At 36.1% G+C, this 23,660-nt stretch overlaps 1 protein-coding gene across 3 annotated transcripts in view; it reads left to right on the plus strand.

The window, feature by feature from the left end:
* ZNF292 (zinc finger protein 292) overlaps window positions 1-23,660 on the plus strand; it is a 95,390-nt gene that overhangs the window by 60,720 nt on the left and 11,010 nt on the right. For all 3 annotated transcript variants that reach the window (XM_004422098.3, XM_087443853.1, XM_087443854.1), the window contains 3 exons: window positions 8,454-8,656; window positions 14,805-14,941; window positions 17,779-17,920. In XM_004422098.3, coding sequence (XP_004422155.1) covers window positions 8,454-8,656; window positions 14,805-14,941; window positions 17,779-17,920 — 482 coding nt within the window. The remainder of the gene's footprint in view (window positions 1-8,453; window positions 8,657-14,804; window positions 14,942-17,778; window positions 17,921-23,660) is intronic.

Consider the following 23,660-nt stretch of genomic DNA (forward strand, 5'->3'; position numbering starts at 1 on the left):
AATCTTACAGCTGGGGTTAAGAACCACTGATCTAGAGGTTGAAGTGTTGTATTTTTATTAAACTTGTGAATTTGGATTTTTTTGGCTAACAAAGCTGAGTTGATTTTTAATGCGTTTTTTTTTATTGTGGTAAAAAGCACATAGCATTTAATCATTTTTAAGTGTACAGATTAGTAGTGTTAATTATCTCCAGAACTTTTTCATCTTGCAAAACTGAAACTCTACAACAATTAAATAGCACTCTCCTTTTCCTCTACCCTCCACTCTAGCCCTTGGTTAACCAGCATTCTACTTTTTGTTTCTATGACTTTGACTACTTTAGATACCTCATATAAGTGGAATCATACCATATTTACCTTTTTTGTGACTGGCTTATTTCACTTGGCATAATGTCCTCAAGGATCATGTTGTAGCATGTGACAGGATTTCCTTCCCTTTAAAAGGGGAATAGTATTCCATTGTATGTATATACCTCATTTTGTTTGTCCATTCATCAGTTGATGGACATTTGGATTGCTTCCCACTCTTGGCTATTGTGAGCATAGTTGTGTGCCACATAACGGCAATTTGGTCAACAGTGGATGTGACAGATTGCATATATGATGGTGGTCTCGTAAGATTACTACCATATAGCCTAGGTGTATAGTAGGCTATACCATCTATGTTTGTGTATGTTCTATGATGTTCACACAATGACGAAATAGCCTAATGATGCAGTTCTCAGAACATATCCCTGTCGTTGAATGTCACATAACTGTAGTGCTACTGTGAACATGAAAGTGCAAATATCTCTTCAAGACACTCCTTTCAATTCTTTTTCATACATACCCAGAAGTGGAATAGCTGGATCATATGATAATTCTATTTTTAATTTTTCGAGGAACTTCCAGATTGTTTTCTATAGAGGTTGCACCATTTTACAGTCCCATATCAACAGTACACAGAGTTTCCAATTTCTCCACATCCTTATGTGGACAACACTTATTTTCTGTTTTTTGAATAGTAGCCATTCTGACGGGTGTGAGGTGCTATTTCATTGTGGTTTTGATTTGCATTTCTCTGATGAACACTGATATTCAGTACCTTTCCTATGCTTGTTGGTCATTTGTATATCGTCTTTGGAGAAATGTCTATTCAAGTCTTTTGCCCACTTTTTAATAGGAATATTTGATTTTTCGTTGTTGAGTTGTAGGAGTTCTTTATATATTCTGGATATTAACCCCTTATTGGATATGTGATTTGCAAATATTTTGTCCCATTCTATTTAGGTAGCCGTTTCACTCTGTTGCTTCTGTCCTTTGATGCACAAAAGTCAAGTCTGATGGTAGTCCCTTTTGTCTATTTTTGTTTTTGTTGCCTGTACCTTTGTGTAATATCCAATAAATCATTGCCAGGTCCAATGTCTTGAAACTTTTCCCCTTTGTTTTCTTCTAGGAGTTCTATAGTTTTGGGTCTTATGTTTAGGTCTTTAATCTATTTCAAGTTAATTTTTTTATATGGTGTAAGTATAAGGGTCCAACTTCATTCTTTTGCATGTGGGTATCTAGTTTTTGAGCACCATTTGTTGAAAAAACTGTCCTTTTCCCATTGAGTGGTCTTGGCACCCTTGTTGAAGATCTTTTGACCATGTATGTGAGGGTTTATTTCTGGGCTTTCTATTCTGTTGCATTGCTTGTATGTCTGTCTTTATGCCAGAACCACACTATTTTGATTACTGTAACTTTGCAATATATTTTGAAGTGAGGAAGTGTGAGACCTCTAATTTGGTTCTTTTCAAAATTATTTGGCTATTTGGGGTCCCTTGATATTGCCTATGTATTTTAGGATAAATTTTTCTATCTCTGCAAAAAATGCCAGTGCGATTTTGATAGGGATTGCATTGAATCTGTAGATTGTGTTGGATAGTTGGACATCTTAATAATATTAAGTCTTCCAATCCACAAACACAAGGATCTTTCCATTTACTTTAGTTGTCTTCTTTAATTTCTTTCAGCAATGTTTTGTAGGTTTCAACGTACAAGTCTTCACCTTCTTGGTAAGGTTTATTCATAAGTATTTTATTCTTTTTGTTGCTATTGTAAATGGAGTTGTTAATTTCCTTTTCAGATTGTTCATTGTGTATAGAAATGCAACTTATTTTTGTGTTTTGATTTTTGTATCCTGCAACTTTGCTAAATTTATTATTATTATTATTATTTTTAATTTTATTTATTTATTTCCCCCCAAAGCACCAGCAGATAGTTGTAGGTCATAGCTGCACATCCTTCTAGTTGCTGTATGTGGGATGCGGCCTCAGCATGGCCGGAGAAGCGGTGCATCGGTGCGCGCCCGGGATCAAACCCGGGCCGCCAGCAGCGGAGCGCACGCACTTAACTGCTAAGCCACGGGGCTGGCCCTAAATTTATTATTTTAATAGGTTTTTTTTGTGTGGAATCTTTAGGGTTTTCTACGTATAACATCATTTCATCTGCAATCAGGTGATTTTACTTCTTCCTTTCCCATTTGGATGCCTTTTATTTCTTTTTCTTGTCCAAATACTGAATTGTTTTTAAGAGAAAATGCAAGTTGTATTTTTTAGAAAGGAATGGGTGATGCAGATTGATGTAGGCCATGATGAGAATTTTGGAATTTACCCTTTGAAGGCAAAGGGAAACTACTGGAGGGTTTTAAACTGGGAGAAGACAATCAAGCATCTGCTTTAAAAAAAAAAAAAAAAGCACTCTGGGTCCTAATGGAGATGTGATGGAGAGAGTAAGAGTGGATACAGAAGACTAGCAGAGTGCTACAAAGTGGTCCGGTAGATTAGTGATTTGAACTGGGAGGAGAGGGCAAATGGTAAGAGTAGAGAGGGAGAAATTTAATGGGATTGAGTATTTAGGAGTTAGAAGTGACAGAATTAGATGGTGGATTGGATATATGTATGAGAAGGAGGCAGGAGAGAGCATTTTTAAGGCTAACTCTTAGGTTTCTGGCTTGAGCACAACTAAGTGGATTGAGATAACACATACTGTAGTATAGAAATTTTTTTTTTTTATTCAAAGAAAGTGGTTTTATTTATTGATGTTTTAGTAGTTTCTAACATTGTGAAATTTTGGGTTGTACATTTTTGTTTGTCCATCACCATATATATGTCTCCCTTCACCCCTTGTGCCCACCCCCTACCCCCATTGCCCCCAGTAACCACAATACAGTTTTCTCTGTCCATGTGTTGGTTTATATTCCACACATGAGTGAGATCATACAGTGTTTGTCTTTCTCTTTCTGGCTTATTTTGCTTAACATAATACCCTCCAGGCCCATCCATGTTGTTGCAAATGGGACGATTTTGTCTTTTTTTATGGCCGAGTAGTATTCCATTGTGTATATATATACCACATTTTCTTGATCTGATCATCAGTCGAGGGACATTTAGGTTGCTTCCACTTCTTGGCTATAGTGAATAATGCTTCAGTGAACATAGGGGTGCATAAGCCTCTTTGGATTGTTGATTTCAGGTTTGTTGGATAGATTCCCAGTAATGAGATAGCTGGATCATAGGGCATTTCTGTTTTTAATTCTTTGAGGAATGTTCATACCGTTTTCCACAGAGGCTGCACCAGTTTGCATTCCCACCAGCTGTGTATGAGGGTTCCTGTTTTTCCACATCCTTTCCAATATTTGTTGTTTTTTGTCTTGGTGATTATAGCCATTCTAACATGCGTGAGGTGATATCTTAGTGTTGCTTTGAGTTGCATTTCCCTGATGATTAGTGATGTTGAACATCTTTTCATGTGCCTATTGGCCATCTGTATATCTTCTTTGGAGAAGTGTCTGTTCATTTCCTCTGCCCATTTTTTGATCGGGTTGTTTGTTTTTTTGTTGTTCAGTTGTGTGAGTTCTTTATATATTATGGAGATTAATCCCTTGTCAAATATATGTTTTGCAAATATTCTCTTCCAGCTGGTGGGTTGTCTGTTCATCTTGATTTTGGTTTCATTTGTCTTGTAGAAGCTCTTTAATCTGAAAAAGTCGCACTTGCTTATTTTTTCTTTAGTTTCCCTAATCTGGGTAGGCATGTCATCCGAAAATATTCCTTTATGACCAATGTCAAATAGTGTGTTGCCTGTATATTCTTCTATGAGTTTTATAGTTTCAGGTCTCTGATCCATTTTGAGTTAATTTTTGTGAATGGCGATAGCAGATCGTCCACTTTCATTCTTTTGCATGTGGCTGTCCAGTTTTCCCACCACCATTTATTGAAGAGACTTTCCTTTCTCCATTGTATGTTCTTAGCTTCTTTGTCGAAAATTAGCTGTCCATGTATGTGTGGTTTTATTTCTGGGCTTTCAGTTCTGTTCCATTGATCTGTGTGTCTGTTTTTGTACCAGTACCAGGCTGTTTTTTTTTTTTTTTGTGAGTAAGATCAGCCCTGAGCTAACATCCATGCTAATCCTCCTCTTTTTGCTGAGGAAGACCGGCTCTGAGCTAACATCTATTGCCAATCCTCCTCCTTTTTTTCCCCAAAGCCCCAGTAGATAGTTGTATGTCATAGCTGCACATCTTTCTAGTTGCTGTATGTGGGACGCAGCCTCAGCATGGCCAGAGAAGCGGTGCGTTGGTGTGCGCCTGGGAGCCGAACCCGAGCACTTAACCACTAAGCCACGGGGCCGGCCCCAGGCTGTTTTGATTACTACTGCTTTGTAGTATGTTTTGAAGTCAGGGATTGTGATGCCTCCAGCTTTGTTCTTTTTTCTTAGGATTGTTTTAGCTATTCGGGGTCTTTTGTTGCCCCATATGAATTTTAGTATTCTTTTTTCTATTTCCGTGAAGAATGTCATTGGGATTCTGATTGGGATTGCATTGAATCTGTAGATTGCTTTAGGTAATATAGACATTTGAACTATGTTTATTCTTCCAATCCATGTGCGTGGGATGTCTTTCCATTTCTTTATGTCATCATCGATTTCTTTCAACAATATCTTGTAGTTTTCATTGTATAGGTCTTTCACCTCCTTGGTAAGATTTATTCCTAGATATTTTATTCTTTTTGATGCAATTGTAAATGGTATTATCTTCTTGAGCTCTCTTTGTGTTAGTTCGTTATTAGCATACAGAAATGCAACTGATTTTTGTAGATTGATTTTGTACCCTGCGACTTTGCTGTAGTTGTTGATTATTTTGTAGTACAGAAATTTTTGTATGCAGAGTTTGAGATGCTTGTAAAACGGCTCGTCTGAGATGTTGCAAAGGAAATGGTGTGCAAATCTGGGCATAGAAATATGCACCCACTAAATAAATTGGCTGCACTTTGGGGGGAATCTAGGACCTAGCTTAAGTTTTGGCTTGTAGTACATACTCAATTAATATTTATGTAATGATTTATCACAAAAATTCAGCTTATATATTGTAACATTTAAAGTTAATTATCTTGAATGTAGGAACTAATATTTTCTTTTTTAATATTATGTAAGTGGCATTTTATGAGAAGAAGGCCATTATTGCTTTCTTAATTGTGCTGGCTGAATATCATTTATTTACATTGCCATTTTATGTCATCTAGCTCTCTTGATAGGCTCGAATGTAGTAAAACTTGCTTTTCTGTTCAAGTCTATAAATACAGGGAAAATAGATTAAAAGGCTACACACAAGTAAAATTCAGGATATTTTAACTTTTCTGGGATGAGAGTGGGAAAAGCAGGGTAGAAAGTGCAAGTTGATGTGACTAGCTGCTCAAGGGTAAAGATCATAAAACCTTTTTCATAAGTCTGGCAAGCACTAACATAGATAGTCTTTGATGTGATATTGTAACTCTATTAGGAAAAACATTTCCTGGATTGGAGAGAAGTAGAGAAAGATACAGAGGAATTGGAAAAAAGAAAGCAGGGAAAGAGAAATGAAAGGGGAGGGGGAAGGAGGGAGGGCAGTGAGCTTTCATTAGGTTCTAAATTGAGTATTACAGTGTAAGCTAGTGTTTTTATTTGTGTGTTTGTTTGTTTTGGTTTTTTTTGTGAGGAAGATCAGCCCTGAGCTAATATCCATGCTAATCCTCCTCTTTTTGCTGGGGAAGACCAGCTCTGAGCTAACATCTATTGCCAATCTTCCTCCTTCCCCCCCCCCCCCAGCAACTATACAGTAGATAGTTGTATGTCATAGTTGTACATCCTTCTAGTTGCTGTATGTGGGATGCGGCCTCAGCATGGCCGGAGAAGCGGTGCGTCGGTGCACGCCCGGGATCCGAACCCGGACCGCCAGCAGCGGAGCATGCGCACTTAACCGCTAAGTCATGGGGCCGTCCCAGCTAGTCTTGATCTATTTGAATCAGGAGCTTCAGAATACGTTCATTATTTTCTTTTAAAAGCTAATGCTGCTTCACAGCTCTTTACTGCTCTAAAGTGCTATTCTAATTAGAAGTAGACACACTCATCATATAAGAATTTTTTTTTTTTATCGTCCCACCACTGTATAAAGCTGAAAGTCAGAAGACCCCATTATTCTGGTCCTCGTTCTGTCATTAAATGGCTTTTCGACCCTAGGACGTCACTTGCCTTCTGTGAGCCTCAGTTTACTCATCTGCCACATGATGGAGCTGGACAAAATGATCTATAACGTCCTTTCTGCTCTAATATTCTATATTTCTTTGAAATCAGTTTTGCCCTAAGTGTGGCAATGGTTTCTCATCCTTTAAAAAAAAAACCACACAACTATGATTTTGAAGTTTATAATTTAACATATATTCTCCTCTACATTGAGTTAGCACAGAAATTATTTTTAACGATGTGTCGTTCTAATTTGAATGCCGCTGTTTGAGATTTAAGGGACTATTTGAGATTCTCCTATTAAGATTCTGATCAGTTTTATTAAATACTTGCCACCTTTAAATAATTTCCTTGCCATGATCTTCAGAGTTTGTTGATTATGAGTTTTTGTGGGTGTATTTGAAATAATTCCCAGACTTTGTATCGCTAGAGTTTCCTTTTGAGAGAATTACTGTATTAGGAAACTAAAGCTGTTTTTTAAAGTTCATGACTTATTTATAGCCTGAATAACTTTATCTTAACTTGATTTTTCTTAAAGTTTTCATTTAAAATCTCCACAGATTTTGTTTTGGCAGTGAACTGAACAGTGAAAAGATATTTGTAATATAATTATCCTAATGGGATCATGTGATATTAAAAAAAGAAAAGTAATGCCCTGTATATGTAAGACATATGATCAGAGGCACCAGAAAGTTATATGTTTAGTTTTATTTATCTGTGTTCAGTCTTTATACTTTTTGGTTCAGTTTCATGTAAAGAATAAGAGTGGCAGGTCTAGACTTTAAGGAAAAGATGAAATTTAAGATTCTATGTAAAATTTCTTATATGCTCATGGTTTTAATACTGAGGAGCCATGATCATACTGTCTTATAAAATAATCTTTTCATAGTGGAGTAGAGTACAGTTAGAGCTAAAAAATAAAGGTACTAGCAGATAGCAAAGGATATTTAAAGAAGGGAAGAGCATCTCTCATTCTCCATCTTCTAACCCACAAATTACTTACTAGACATGTCTTCCAGTCTGTTCACAAGTAGAGAAATTGTGTGTTTTATTTGTAGGTCATTAAAAATTTTATTACCAAAAGCTTTCCAAAGGTTTCAGGCTAGCCATCCCCAAGTAAGTTTTTAAACATGATTTTCATCCTGGTAAAGAAAACTTAGGGAAATGTTTAAATTTGTACTTGTTGAAATTTAAATTCTTCTCCACAAATAAAAAAAATAGAAATTAAATTCTTATTTGTAGTTGATCAGACCAAACACTAGGAAATTCAAAGGTTTGAACAGAATAGAAATTTATTATGCATAAGTAAGTCTTAAGCAAATGTTGAGGTTTATCAATTGATGTTTTAAAAATAACACAAACCCACAGAAGTTTCAGCAGACTCCCCCCATCCCCTTATTTATTTTTCTGTGGTATTTTAACTGGTTCTAAAACACCTGTTTAGCAAGATAGACTTCACCTTTGTGGAATGAAAAATACATCATCAGTATCGAACACAATATTAGTTGCATCTCATCTTCTAGAATATCCAAACATCCTTTCATCGTTGCCCATATGAGTGTGTAATGCCCTAACATTACAAATTTCTAGGGATGCTAACCCCTGGTATTCAAGAATAAATGCTGTGGGAAAAAGAATTTATTGTAATTTTAATAACACTTACTATGAGAATTAATGCAAAGTTATTTTTATCATCAAGAAGTTAATTAACCTCATTCTAAATGGTACTCTCAGGGGCAAAAATATTTATTGCATCTTTAAACAGTAATATAATCTTCTGCTTATAAGGTCAAGTATTTTGTGATAGCCTGACAGTAATAGAAAATTGCAAAAATAAAAAAGTTCCTGTGCTTTTAAGAAAATATTCTTTATAAGTATTTGTATTGCAAATGAATTGTTACCAAATGTTAATAATCTTTTATGTCTTGTTTTTTAAAGTGAATGAATTTTTAGCTTTTGAGGGTCCCATCTTGTTGGATATGAGAATTAAACATCTAATCAAAACAAATCAGTTAAGTCAAGCAACTGCTCTAGCAAAGCTGTGTTCTGACCATCCAGAGATTGGTACAAAAGGTAGTTTTAAGCAAACATACCTTGTCTGTCTTTGTACATCATCACCGAATGAAAAGTTAATCGAAGAGGTGAGTATGGTTTTTTTTTGTTGTTAGTAATTATATTTTAAAGTGAAGAAATTAATTTTTAATTAAATTAGAATGTCTTTCACTTCCCTTTCTCTTAGATAGTGAGGGACCACTGCTGTCAATCTTAAATTTTTGGTATGCTCTTGAGTAGTGATTCTAAGCAGCTTTCAGAATTATATGTGAACTGATTTCACCTAGCTTCTATTTTAAATAATTTGGATCTTTTAACTGCTTTGGCTAAATTATGGGAAAGATGGCCGTGGCTTCATAGTTTAGTAGGATGTTCATATTTGTTGGCATTTGGGTCTTCACTTCAGCTTTACCTGACTTCAGGATACTTGCAGATCGTTTTAACTGGCTAATTTAAGTAACTTTATAGAATTTATATGATTTCTCTCTAGGAGTACTTTCTCTTTTTATATATATAACACAGAAAATATTCCTAGGGGGAAGTCATAGATAGATCTAGATATCTAGATCTTTATCTCTCTATGTATAGTAAGATAAATTTTTTATTTGCATATTTAATTTAAAACTTCGTTTTCTTTGAGAGTTCAGAAGAAGGATAGCCTCAGACAGAAAGCTGAATGCCCACATGAGGTTAGAAGTTGTAATTATAATAGTGATTGTGTGATTTTTCTTGAGAATAGGAAGTGAAGAGGAAGATGGTAGGCTTGGACCAAGATTAGAAATAAGCCTGTTGTGTGTGGTGAGGATAATGAAGATACTGGGAACAGTGATGTCCTGCAGTCTCTAGGCTGGATAGAGTAGAGCCAAGGACTCTAGACTAGGAAATTTTATATCGTTAGTTTGGACCTTGGCTGATCTGTGGATTTTTTCTCTTTACTATTTCTCTTTTATCTCAGGTAATTGGCTTTTTAAACACTGTACATCAGAACAAAGTAGAAGATTGAAATTTTCTTATTAGTTTAGATTAACTATATAGACAATTTGCAGATGTATAAAGTTTCTTGAGATAGCCTTTGAAATGTGTATAACATGTTTTTTTTAAATCCTTAAGTAAATTAGCTGTTGTGCTGCTACATCTTAGATATTTTTTAACTCCACTAGGGCATTCATTATCAGTTCAGTCCCTGCCCTTAAGTTGATCTTCCTTCCTTCAGCAAGTGTTTATTAAGTGAATGCTATGTGCAGTCTAAGCACTTCTGGGAAGTAGGGGAGTTCAAGGTGAGGAAGGCATACATAGGCCCTGCCCTAAAGAAGCGTAGCTTCTAGTAGGAAATTAAACATAGGGTTGTTGGGTTAGCTTTGAAGTCCTATTCGAAGTTGAAGTCTATGAATTTGTAATCTCCAGGAAAATCTGTATTTCTAGCTCTCTTGAATAAGGAAAAGATCTTACAATACTGAATCTATACAATACTGAATCTAAATTCCCTTTTGGTTTAATTATCCAGAGTTGAGTAGCAGCAGCCCAGCCTGTTCTGGGAGATCCTCAGGAAAATTCTCTGTGAGGACCATGGGTATCTCTGATGTCCAGTGAAATGATTTTTTTTCCTTCTCATGTTAAGCAGTAGGATTAAGGGTTCTATATTCTTAAGCAAATTTCACTAGAATCTCTGTACCCTGCCCCAGAAACAAAACTGGATCACAGTGCAGAACAGGACAGGATACATATAAGTCTACACATTCCTTGTTAAAAGTCTCTTTTTGCTTAGAGATTGTTTGAGTACTCTTTTATGTTTCTATTACAAACATCTAGAAACTTGTTCTTCATTGTTCCATGTGAAGTAAGTTTTCGTATTATTTCTGACCCAAGAGGAGGTAGTCGCTTTAGAACAATTGCCCAAGACGTTGCCCCCTTCAGAAGAGATATGCTTTCTCTCTCTCACATGACCCACTTCATTCATTTACTTTACCTGTCTATCTCTTATAACCATTTGAGTTTTTTACCCATTCCTTAGAGTATGGTGAGAATAGATATTGGAAAGAGTCAACTGTGGTCTGAATCTATGGTCCTTTTGAGGAAATCCTTGTCCAAGTGAGCCAGTAGGCAAAGGATTGACTATTTCCCAGGACCCTTTCAATTTGATAGAAATAGCAGCTAGCCCTGGTAGATGGCAGAGGAATGGGGCTGAGAGAGATGAGTGTTTATCTGGCCTGTCTGGAAGGAATGAGCTTTGGCCTGGATTCTTGGTATATGTATAAAAATGAAGTTAGCAATATTTATTTTATATCCAGTATTTCTGTTGGTATTGTCATTAAAATAAACATAGAAGTTTAAAAAGTAAAATCTTCTATCTTGTCTCTCTCTAACCGTCATTTCCCCATTTAATACTCCCCTAAGTAATGATTCAGTTTGAAATTTGATGTATAACCTTTCTGACATTTTTCTATGCGTATATAGTTACTTTTATATACTTAAAACATACATACACACACCCTGGCTGCTAGTCACTTTTCCCCCTCTTCTTTTAGATATCTTTGCATATCATTCCATATAGATCAACCTCATTCTTTCTCATGGTTGCATAATTCGTTAGTATGGATTTATAATATCTTTAGCCAGACTGGAGACATTTAAATTGTTGCCTTGTACATACATCCTTTCATTCTTGTTGGGGGTGTAATGGTAGGATAAATTTTTAGAAGTGGAATTTCCGGATCAAGCAATCTACACATTTTAAATTAATAGATAGGACAATACTACCATCCAAAAAAGATTCTGCTAATCTGTACTCCTGTAAGCAGCATATGAAATTTCTTCTTTCCTAACACTAGAGATTATTCATCTTTTAAATCTTTGTTAGCCTGGGAGTTAAAAATAGTAGCTCATTATTTGTTTTTACGTTTTCTTAGTATGACAGTTTTACTATTTAAGTTCTCTTCTTGTTGGAAAGCAATTTTATTTTGATAAGCAAGACTGTTCTTGAAATGTGACTAGAGTCCATACTTTTTTTTTTTTTTTTTGTGAGGAGATCGGCGCTGTGCTAACATCTGCCAATCCTCTTTTTTTGCCGAGGAAGACTGGCCCTGGGCCAACATCCATGCCCGTCTTCCTCCGCTTTATATGGGACGCCACCACAGCGTGGTTTGCCAAGCAGTGCGTCGGTGCGCGCCCGGGATCCAAACCAACGAACCCCGGGCCTCCGGAGCAGAGTGCGCACACTTAACCGCTTGCGCCTCCGGGCCAGCCCCTAGAGTCAATACATTTTAAAAGTACACTTGGTAAATGTACATAAAATATTGATGAAGTATTTTATATTTTTTGAATACCTGGCATGAAGAGCCATATTAAAACATAAAAATCATTATGCACATTTTTGAAATGATTTCTCTGCTTTACAAAGGGATTTAGCATAGTATGACTTTAACAAACAGATAATTCTAATTGGCTTTAAATATTTTATTCAGATTTTTGAATTTTCTGGTTTTTAAATTTTTGCTCATTTTTCAAAGCAATAGAGAATAGATACCTATAATATATATAGTCCCTATATAGGTAACATATTGGTAATCCTACCTCTTATGCTGCCTTGGATTTTAAAAATTGTCCTTGTTCATTAATGGCTATATTTGACCTGTATTTCACTTTCACAGTTTCAGTTCAGCCATTCATTAGTTTAGTTTCATTTTCCCTGCCATTCTCTTTAGTGTCATATTTTTTCGAGAGGGCCATCTAGTGGCAAATCAGGGAAATGAAGGCTATCAAGTGCACAGTAAAAATTGTTTCCTTAGTAGTATACCTATAAAATATGAAGTGTTCTGTATTATTGAATATGGCAAATGTTTCAGTTGGTATATTTATATATGTGAATAAATATATAGGGGCTATTTTACATACACACAAATATTTTTTTTAATTATTAAGTATAAGCTAATGTAGGTAATATCGTTGGGAAAGTAAATTTCTTTCCTTATACATAATGTACACATTTTGCATCATTTGAGCATTCAACAAGAGTGGCTTAGGTTTTAGAAGAACAACGACAACAAAAAGATCAGATTCAAAATAAATCAGACTTTTAAGATATAAGAGTTTTTGTTAAACATGAACATGTAAAAATCAGTATTTAGAAATAGAGGGCCACAATATGCTTGTGCATGTGGAATTCTGGAAAGAGCACAGACTTTGAAGCTAGACCTGGGTTGGAATCTTGACTCTGCCACTAATTAAGCATGTGACTTTGAGCAAGTTACTTAACCTCTTTGAGCCTCATCTCTAAAAAGAAGCAATAGTATCTACCAGCAAGCTATTGTGCTGATTAGCAGTGCTATTTCTGAAGAAGCTGGCACTAATAAATAAATAGTAGCTGCTATTATTGTTATTATTAACATCTTATGAAAAAGTAAACAAAACTCATGGATTGACTTCCTAACATTTGTCTGCATGAGTGTGTCAGGATAATTGTTTAAAGTTAATACAACTTTTCATAAAAGATTATGTGATGAAATGGAAAGAATATAGGTCTTTGGTGACAGTCAGACATAATATTTATTTGTAGCTCTACCACTTAACTAACTGTTGTAACTTGGGCAAATTACATAATTTCTTTGAACCCCATATTCATTATGTGGAAAATGTTAATGCTAACACCTACCTAGTAGAATAGTTACGATGAAATAATAATATATATAATGTATGACAATGCATTTAACATAGATATTTGAAAATATTTATTGTATAAAATAAATTGTTCAGCCCTTTTTTTTGTTTATTTGTTTAAATGGGGTTACTTATAGATACAGATCTGTAAGAAAGAAGTAGACAGAGGAGTAGTGGAAAGAACACTGCACCAGGGAGTTCCAAGACTCAGGTTTCAGTCATAACTCTGCCACTAACTTCCTGCTTCCTTTAAGAAATCATTGTTATTAAACACAGATTCAGAATTGGGTCTTAGTGTTTTCTAGCCCAATTTAATGTATAAAATGGAACCTCTGAATCTATCCCCATGCAACCTTTATCCTCATTATCAAAGATCGACCTCAAGATTACCCTCCTCTCCACTTGTTCAATCCTAAACACATTACATTTTACACACACACGCACGCTTTTCCTAAACTCAAAAATTGGTAAGGAGAGAGAGAAGATAAACAAGGAGGGCATGGTTTCCTCTGTGGTACATGGGTGTTAATGGTTTGTATTGGTCTTCAAGTCGTCTTTTTGCCATTTGTCAGTTGTACCATGTTGGAATTAATCTTTCTATTCTGTGGAACACCAGTGATTTGTGATTGTATGTGATTTGTCACGTCCTTGTCTTACAGGAAATGCTTGTAGAGCTCATAGGTAAATTCTATTTGCTTATGTAGTAAATCATTGTAATGAGGTGGTAAATTTTAATTTTTAAAAAAAATAAGCTGTAGATGTAAGTGCATAATTAAATGAAGCAAGTAGCCTTCATCTAGGTTATACTTCAGGCATGCATGACTGTTGATAAGCTTTGAGATGGATTGAATTTACATGAAAAGAAAAATAATGGAGATCTATAGAAAACTGAGGTGAGCTTAATTTAAAAGTGGTATAGCTACATAAAATGTTTCATATTACACTTTTTTCCCTCGGATTAATAGACATTTTATTAGTGTATGTCCAGAGACTTCTCTGCATCTTTCTGCTGATTCTAATGCTTTTTAAAGATTTTATTTATTTTATTTTTTGCCCCCAAAGCCCCAGTACATAGTTGTATGTCATAGCTGCACACCCTTCTAGTTGCTGTATGTGGGACTCGGCCCCAGGATGGACAGAGAAGTGGTGCCTCAATGCGCACCCAGGATCCGAACCCGGGCCGCCAGCATCGCAGCATGCGCACTTAACCACCAAGCCACAGGGCCGGCCCTCTAATGCTTTTTAAATTACTGGATAAAAGGGGGAAAAATATGAGTACTGCAGCTTTTCTTTTCCAGTATTATAGACCTGATTTAACGGGTGGAGGGTGCTTATAATTAGCATTAGTTATTTACTTATAAATGAATGCTTGTAAAGTTCTTGAATATAGTTGGTTCTCTGGCTTGAAGAAAGGTTATTTCTTTAAAATGCAGCCCAGTAATGACAAATTATTAATTGACAGTGTATGAGTTAATGGGGTTTTACTGATGAAAGTGATGTGTGTGTAATGAAAATTTTAAAATATATAACTATATCCTAATATAAAACAATTTTATGGCATTTTTTTATATCCTTTTTCTGTAGATTTCAGAAGTTGATTGCAAAGATGCACTAGAAATGATCTGTAACTTAGAATCTGAGGGTGATGAAAAGAATGCTCTTGTCTTATGTACAGCATTTTTATCACGTCAGCTCCAGCAAGGAGATATGTACTGTGCTTGGTGAGTTGATTTTCTTTTGTGAAGAAAAGTTTTTTAAATAAGAATGCAAGATAGGTTGTGAGAATTCAGATAGCTTAAGGACATATTTTTTTAAATCTATTTAAGTCTTATCAAGACAAAAAGCTTATTTTCAGATATTACATGCTGTCAAACTGATTATCAAGTTGTATATTATAACTTTAAAAACTTTTTGTATTAAGGACCACACAACTCCTTAGTATACCAGTAATGATCGTATAATGATCAGTAATGATCAGGAAATTTTTAAACTCTGAAAGATGAAAGAAAGGTTTATTTTGTCTAATGCTACAATAAAAATTTTTTCAGATATGTAAGCAACCTATGATTGAATGTATTTTTTTCCTCTGCATATCATACACTTTTACCCATATAACTAGCTGCTAGTCATTTACGTATGGCAATATAGTTCATTTTCCATCTATGAAATATTCTACTTTACTAACTTCTTCAATGCACATTTCTTTATGTGGTACATTTCCAAGTGGGCAAAGCCTGTTATATATAATCCTTCGGGAAGATACAACTAATAGAGATGTTGACATTAGTTAACTGAAAAGACTTAAGAGCAGCTGTCTTAAATTAGTGTTAGCTAAAACTGGCAATTTATCTGGTCAGTCAGCAGCATTATTAGTCTTCAGTGTTGTATTGGTATTATGGAAACACAGAAGAAAATTTAGGTTACAACATGCCGACATTTAAGAATATTTACCAAGTGACACATGGCATACAAATGAATATAGAACAGGCAAGCTAAGTAAATGCTTGTGTAATCAAAGAAGAGTAAAATTCATAATTATAAAGGTTTTCTGAGCAGTCCAGCTTTGTTATGAAGGAAAAATTGTACATGTAGTACAGAGAGGATTGACACAAAAGGCAGGTAGAAAGATTCTGAAGGGAGAATAAATAACATGTATTTACTGAGGACAAGTATATTTTCTTTCTTTCTTTCTTCCTTGTTTTTTTTTTGCTGAGGAAGATTTGGCTCTAAGCTAACATCTGTGCCAGTCTTCCCTATTTTGTATGTGGGTTGCCACCACAGCAGGGTGGCGCCGAGTGCTGTATGTCCACAACCTGGGAGCTGACCCCGGGCTGCCAAAGCAGAGCATGCTGAACTTAACTACTAGGGCACAGGGCCAGCCCAGATTTTCTGTGTAACGTAACTATCAGTGATGACTAAGAAATTAATGTTACATTTGTTTTAAAAAGATGTTCAGGTCTGAACTTTATATGGAAAGGAAAAGGGGTCTATTATAAGCCCCTAAGTAGAATTAGGGCAAAATAGAAGTTTATGTTTAAGAAACACTGTTTAAGAAAAGCAGTTGAGAATGGATTGAGGCTGAAGGGTGAGGGCAGAGTTGTGGGGAGGAAGTAGCAGTACAGGAAGTTGAGTTGAGACAGGAAACTCAATTAGAAAGCCAGTGATTAGTCCATCCAGCTGGGAAGTTAGGAAGGCTTCCTTATGGATGTCGGATGTGGTGAAAAAAATGTTGACGATAACAGTAGGATAGTAAAAAGCAGAGGCTGATAGGGATGGTGATAATGATGCATTAAATTAGAAAGATGGTGAACAGGAAAGAATGTTAATCATCTTTTTTCATATGTTAAGGTTCAGGTTTCAGAAATCAAGGTGGAGAAGTCTTATAAAGAACTAGAGGGGCTGCCCCAGTGGCGCAAGTGGTTAAGTGCGTGCTCTCTGCTTCGACACCCTGGGGTTTGCAGGTTCGGCTCCTGGGCGAGCACCAACGCACCGCTTGTTAAGCTGTGCTATGGCAGCGTCCCATATAAAGTAGAGGAAGATGGGCACGGATGTTAGCTCAGGGCCAATCTTCCTCAAGGAAAAAAAAAGGGGGGAGGGGGAGGATTGGCATCGGACGTTAGCTCAGGGCTAGTCCTCTTCACACACACACACAGACACACACACAGACACACACACACGCACACACACACACAAACTACAGAGGTGAAAGTGGTCAAGACTGGGGAGACAGATTTTGAAGTCTTCAATATATAGGTTAAAATCCAGTAAATAAGCAAGTTATTCAGGCGGGTGGTGAAAAGGGCAGAGTTCCTAAGAGTGGAAACTGAGGAAATACTAATAAGAAAGGCCTGTATTGAGGAGAATACTTGGTGAAAGTTGAAGCAAGAAGATGATGTGGAAGTTAACCATAGAGGACAGATGAGAAATAGGACAATAGGTAAAAGGGAGGAAAATTCATCACTTCAGTAGGATTGTTTTCTATGAAAAATACATTGTAATTACGTTTGAAATAAATGTCAAAGTTCATTTTTCAAAATTTTCTTTTATTGTTTCGCTGCTGTGGCACAGATTAAGATTAGTTACTTCTCAGTTCTGTCATCATGATTCTTAATATTTATCTAATAATAATAAACTTTAATTTTAATTGACCAATTAAATTGGTTAATTTTAAATTTAAGTTAGAAGATAAAAATTAAATGCTTTTTAAAAACCATTATGCCACTGTGCATTTTATATATACACACACATTTTGCACTTTCTTATTAAAGTTTAGATGTGGCTCAAAGTTACCATTTGTACAACTTGTTTAAATGTCAGGTGCTTTCTTAGTAAAAGATGAAGCTTCCCTGTCTGAGATTGAAAAATATTAATCGATAAATTATATTCTGATTTTATTTAGTCTCTAGAAAACTGAGATCTATCTTCTTGCTTTTAAACTTAATTCCACATGTGGAATTGGAATCTAAAAGCAGTTTTAATTTCAAATGTAATGAACTGACATAGTCCGTGATTATTACATTACTGCTCCAACTTATTTTTTATACTTTTTTTCTTTTAGGGAACTCACTCTCTTTTGGAGTAAATTACAGCAAAGAGTAGAACCATCTATACAAGTGTACCTAGAAAGATGTCGTCAACTTTCTTTGTTAACCAAGACGGTATATCACATTTTCTTCCTGATTAAAGTTATTAATTCAGAGGTAAGAATAATCAAGATATCTTTTAGTAATTTAAAATATATAAATTGTCTTTAATAAAAGACTTTAACTGTATTATTTTGGCACCTTTTACAAGTGATTTTTATTTCATTTCGTATTTTGAAAATTGATTTTCTTAATAGTTTGGGACATTTGATATAGAAAAACCTAAAAATGCAAATGAGATCCAGGGGCTTGCTCTTAGCCTGAAAAAAAACTAATGTATAATACTTTTATTATTCTACAATTTTTACTCCTAGGTGTTATACTATTTTGATAATTTGGCTCTATAGAAATTTAGAGAGTGTAAAGAGAAATATAGAGATAGCTTCCTTTGCTATCAGTCTGGCAGATTACATTATCTAAAAAGGCTGCTTCTACAAAACACCCAGAAATACTTGATAAAATAAAACTGACATCTTTTTTAATGTATAGCAGCTGAGATTGCAAGAATATTAGGGAAGTCTCTAGGCTCAAAATGAAGACGAATCTACAAACGGGAGCAGAAAGCTTGAGCTGATGCTGGGCCTCTCCTAGCCTGGTGCGGATTGGGATATGTTACTAGTTACAGTAACTAAGGGGTTTAAGTTTTAATATGCACACAGGGACAGTAGATAGCTATATGGGAATAGGAGATAAGATCTCGGGCACTCTCAAATTGGGGAGTTAGAACTGAGCTCTGTGTCCCCTTCCCCCCTCCTCCAATCTTTGAAGTTCTATAATGTTATTGAAAATTAGACTAGGAAAATATTACTCTCTAACACAAATGGATGATAGGGAACCTTGTGCATGTCCAACTGGGCTGTGGGTCAGAGGAGAAAATGTTTCCTCTAAGTTGTAACCATAGGTCTGCCCTCACACAGATTCGGGGTCCAAATTTACTATACCTGTACAGTCCAGGAATCCCCATGCCAAGTAAGTAATGTTTAAGAAGGTAAGGATGGACTCCTGGGCTTGTAATACCTGGGATACCTGGCAGAAGCAAATGCAGAACTGCTTTGGAGGGATGTACTCTCAATACAGGATTCTCAGACAAAGCCCTACTTAGATGAGTTCTTGATCAAGATTTATAAAACATGAAACAGTCTGCCATGAGAGAATTTTAGCAGAGAGAAATAACAATAGGATTAAACATGCAAGGATAAAAACTGTAAATTACATATATTTAAAGACAGAATAAGGAATTAAAGCGTGAGAAAGATACTATCAAAATGACCAAGCAGATTTGAAAAAGTCAAAAGAACTTTGAGTAATAAAAAAAAATAGTCATTGAAATAAAAATACTTTACAAATGGATTAAACACAACTAAAGAGAGAAGAGAAGTAACGAGCAGAAGTTGCATATGTGTTTCCATTTATTTAGTAACTAAATCAGAATCCAGGTTTTACAATATTAATTTATTTTCTTACAGTAGTTTATTTTCTACATTCCTTGTAGGAATGCAGTTGATTTCCATTTTCAATGTACACGGAAGACACTTTCCAAAGGTGCTACCATTGCATAGAATGGGATGCCAAACAGTTTTTAGGAATCCTTGAAAACTGGGATGCAGCATGACAAGAAGTATTTTTAAAATAATGTGTTACTTGTTTGAAAGCAGAGACCAAAAGACACTGTCCTATCCCCCTTTAAAAGTACCTTTTGGACACACATGTATGGTGACGGACAATAATTAGACTACTGGGGGTGAGCACGATGAAGTCTATTCAGAAATTGATAATAATAATGTATACCCAGAATTACACAATGTTATAAATCATTATGATCTCAATAAAGTTACTGGGAAAAAAAGGTACCTTTTAAAATCTGTAGTCAATAAATCTTGTATGCATCTTCATTTTTCTCTCCTGAAATAATTTCATTTTCAAGAGTAAAGAACAGGAATGAATCCTGCCACTTGCTAGTTTTTCTCTGTCAACCCTGTTAACTCATTCTGATTTTTCATTTTATATATTGTTGTGCTGCAATTTAAAAAAAAAAACTTAGAACAGTGATAAGTTTCTTGGAAAATTACTATGCATTTTTAAAACAGAGGTTGTGCCACTGATTTATATTTGAGTTAAAGAGCAGCATGACAAAGTAGAAGGGACTTGGAACTAGAAGCCTGACAAACTAGGTATAAATCTTGACTTGCTGTTGACCACCTGGTAAGCTTAATTACTTTGGATTTCATTTCTTAATCAGATGAATCGAGAAGGTTTGAAAAAGTGACTCTCCTCCCTCAACCTCACCCCCATGCATAAGGAGACCGTTGTTAGAGAGGGGGAAACACTTGGGCAAGAGCTACACTGTCTGTTATGGTAGCCATTAGCCACTTATGGCTGTTTAATTTAAATTAAGTAAAATGTAAAATTCCATTCTTCCGTCACAATAGCCACATTTTAGGTGCTCAGTAGCCCCGTCTAGCTAGTGACTACCATATTGAACAGCACAGATAAAGAACATTTCCATTGTCGAAGACAGTTCTGTTGAGTAGTGGCTTTCTAGAGAGACTTTGAGTTCAGAAGTAAAGCACATAAAAAAGCAGTTAAAAGCTTGGGGAAGTTGGCCAGGGGAGCAGACTTATTGACAAGGATAATGTGCAGCATCGTAATTGCTCTGCCCCCGAAATCTTGTTTCTCATTGCATAAAATATTTTCCCTTTGTTTTTTTCTTTCTGAAATCTAATCAAGCAGAGGTTTTACCTTAATACTAGAATCATAGATTATTGTTGTTTTAGGACTGAAAGAGACCTTAAAGTTATACTGTAGTGACTAGGTTGTAGTGTAACTCCTCATTTTTCACATGATGAAATTTAGCCTCAAGGTTAAGTGATTTGGGTTAACTAGTGGCCCTCTTTTTTTCTAAACTCCAGGAGTTGTTGAAGACGATTGGCCAGCTTCTCACATATTAACTTAAAATAGTGTCCTTCTTAAACTCTAATTGAGATCTGCAAAGGAAATGGAGCAGAAGCTTGATCCTTCTTTTTTTGTGTGTGTGTGTGTGTGAGGAAGACTAGCCCTGAGCTAACATCAGTAGCCAATCCTCCTCTTTTTGCTGAGGAAGGTTGGCCCTGGGCTAACATCCACGCCCATCTTCCTCTACTTTATATGTGGGATGCCTGCCACAGCATGGCTTGATAAGCAGTGCGTAGCTCTGCGCCTGGGATCCAAACCTGCAAACCCCGGGCCGCTACTGAAGCAGAGCCTGCAAACTTAACCACTATGCCACCAGGCTGGCCCCTTGGTCCATCTTTTTATTCATGCTTTTTCCTAGACCCCTGATGTTAAAAGAGTTGAAAAATATAGCCCTGCCTTTAAGGATTTCATAGTCTGTTGATGGAGACACACAGACAGTTGCAGTGTAATATGGGTCTTTCTATTATAGTAGAATAAGACTCACACGTTGCATAGCACAGTGCGTGGTATAAAGTAGGTGCTGAATGAATAAAAGAAATGGGCCAACTAACCCACTTGTCTGTTCGACTTTCAAATAGTGATGGCTAGACAAAGCAGGAGGGGCAAGTGTTCTAGTAACAGAAAAAGCATGTCAAGTGGTATAAAGAAAAATCTGTTTTCTCCTCTATTCACTACTCACTGAATACTTGTGGTCACCAAGAGTGTGGAGCTTTTTTTCAACACCAAGCAGTTCTCTGATTCTCCAGACACCGGCTGGGTGTCCTACAATTTAACTCAATTCTGATACTTCTATACCTGGAGATAACATCAGATCTCACAGGTTAAGGGCTCAGTCCCACAAGACTGCCCTGTCCCCCCATTTCAGATACAAGTTGCAAGTCCAGGTTGTCACCTGTGCTTCTGACCAATTGGCTATAAATCAGAGGTTCCCATGACCCCCTTTTCAGATTCAATTAACTTGTTAGAGTGGCTCACAGAACTCAGGAAGACAGTTTACCTACCAGATTACCAGTTTATAATAAAAAGATAAACTCAGGAAGAGCCAGGTGGAAGAGATGCATAGGGCAAGGTAGGGGGAAGGGGCAAGCTCCCAATCTCCATGTATTTACCAACTCAGAAGCTCCCTAAACCCAGTTCTTTTGGAGTTTTTATGGAGGCTTCATTATGTAGGCATGATTGATTAAATCATTGGCAGTTGATGATTGATTCAACCACCAGCAACCTCCAACCTCTCCTCCTTGGAGGTGGGGGTGGAGGGCTGAAAGTTTCAACCTCTAATCACAGGTTGGTTCCCCTGGCAACAGCCCTTTTGCTTTGGTTATCTAGGGACTTTCCAAAAATCACCTCATTAACATAAACTTCCGGTGTGGTTGAAAGGGCCTTATTATGAATAACAAAAAACATCTATTTCACCTTTAAGGCTGGAGCTATTTTAGGAGCTGGGAACAAAAGATGCCCCTGTAGCTCTTATCACTTAGAAAATTACAAAGGTTTTAGGAGCTATCTGCTAGGAACCGTGGTTGAAGACCAAAATATGTATTTCTTATTATATTACAATATCACAAGTGGTATCAAGACAAATGAGGGAAATGGCATATTTGAGTGGTCGAAGACCAAAATATGTATTTCTTATTATATTACAATATCACAAGTGGTATCAAGACAAATGAGAGAAATGGCATATTTGAGAAAATACGGTTAGCTCAGTTTGCCTGGAATATAGGCTATTTGGGTAGGTGGAAAGAAAAAATGAGGCTAGACCAGATGAAACATAGGTCAGATTGTGAAGGCCCTTTTGTACTGCACGATAAGAAGTTTATATTTAATTCTGAAATACATAGGTAACCATTTAAGAATTTTAAAGCAGGGTAAGACATGATGCTATGGGTGAAGGGGGAAGGACTGAATGGGCTGTACATGGGAAACTAGTATCAGTGTATAAGCCTTGGTTAGTTTTGGGTCAAGGATACTGGGCAGCCAGAGGAAAGGAACAGAAAAGCGAGTACCAAAGATAAAACTTTGCATTTTTCAGAAGCTTGCCTGGTGCTGCACCAGTGCTAGAAACCGGGCTGAGTCTAATCCACCTCTGAATTGATATCACTTAGCTTTCTGCTCCTGTGACTCATAAATTCAAACTGGTACTATCAGTACTTTTTATTAACTTATGTTATTAATTAGGTAGATTTAGACAGGCTTATCACTCATTTAATCACATTGTTTTTATGGGAAATGGTGAATTCAAGCTCAGCTTTAAAAACACACTTGTTGGGGCCGGCCCCGTGGCTTGGAGGTTAAGTGCGCGTGCTCCGCTGCTGGCGGCCTGGGTTCGGATCCCGGGCACGCACCGACGCACCGCTTCTCCGGCCATGCTGAGGCCGCGTCCCACATACAGCAACTAGAAGGATGTGCAGCTATGACATACAACTATCTACTGGGGCTTATTGGGGAAAAAGTAAATAAAATAAAATTAAAAAAAAAAAAAACGCTTTAAAAAAAATAGATAAAAAAAAATAAAAACACACTTGTTATATAACCAGTTCATGCTTTGAATATTGCCTGTAAACTTAATTTTCAATCACATACACAGAGACAAAGATGAAAATTCAGAAGAAAAAAGTTTTGATATAGTTTGTTGTTTTATTGGTGTTATTTGTTGAGCTTTTAAATTTATTTACAACATTAAGATGTTTTTAAAGCAAATCTGTTCAAAGCTATTTGCCCTTAATGAGTTGAAACGAACCCTTGAATCCAATAGCAGACTGTATTAGAATAGGGATGTCAGTTGAGTTCCTCTCTGAAATAGTTTTAGTTGCATTTTCTAAGCAATAAGTAGAATTTTTTAATC

Source organism: Ceratotherium simum, chromosome 19, assembly GCF_057802395.1.
Source record: "Ceratotherium simum simum isolate JZ-2026a chromosome 19, ASM5780239v1, whole genome shotgun sequence".
Classification (NCBI taxonomy): domain Eukaryota; kingdom Metazoa; phylum Chordata; class Mammalia; order Perissodactyla; family Rhinocerotidae; genus Ceratotherium; species Ceratotherium simum.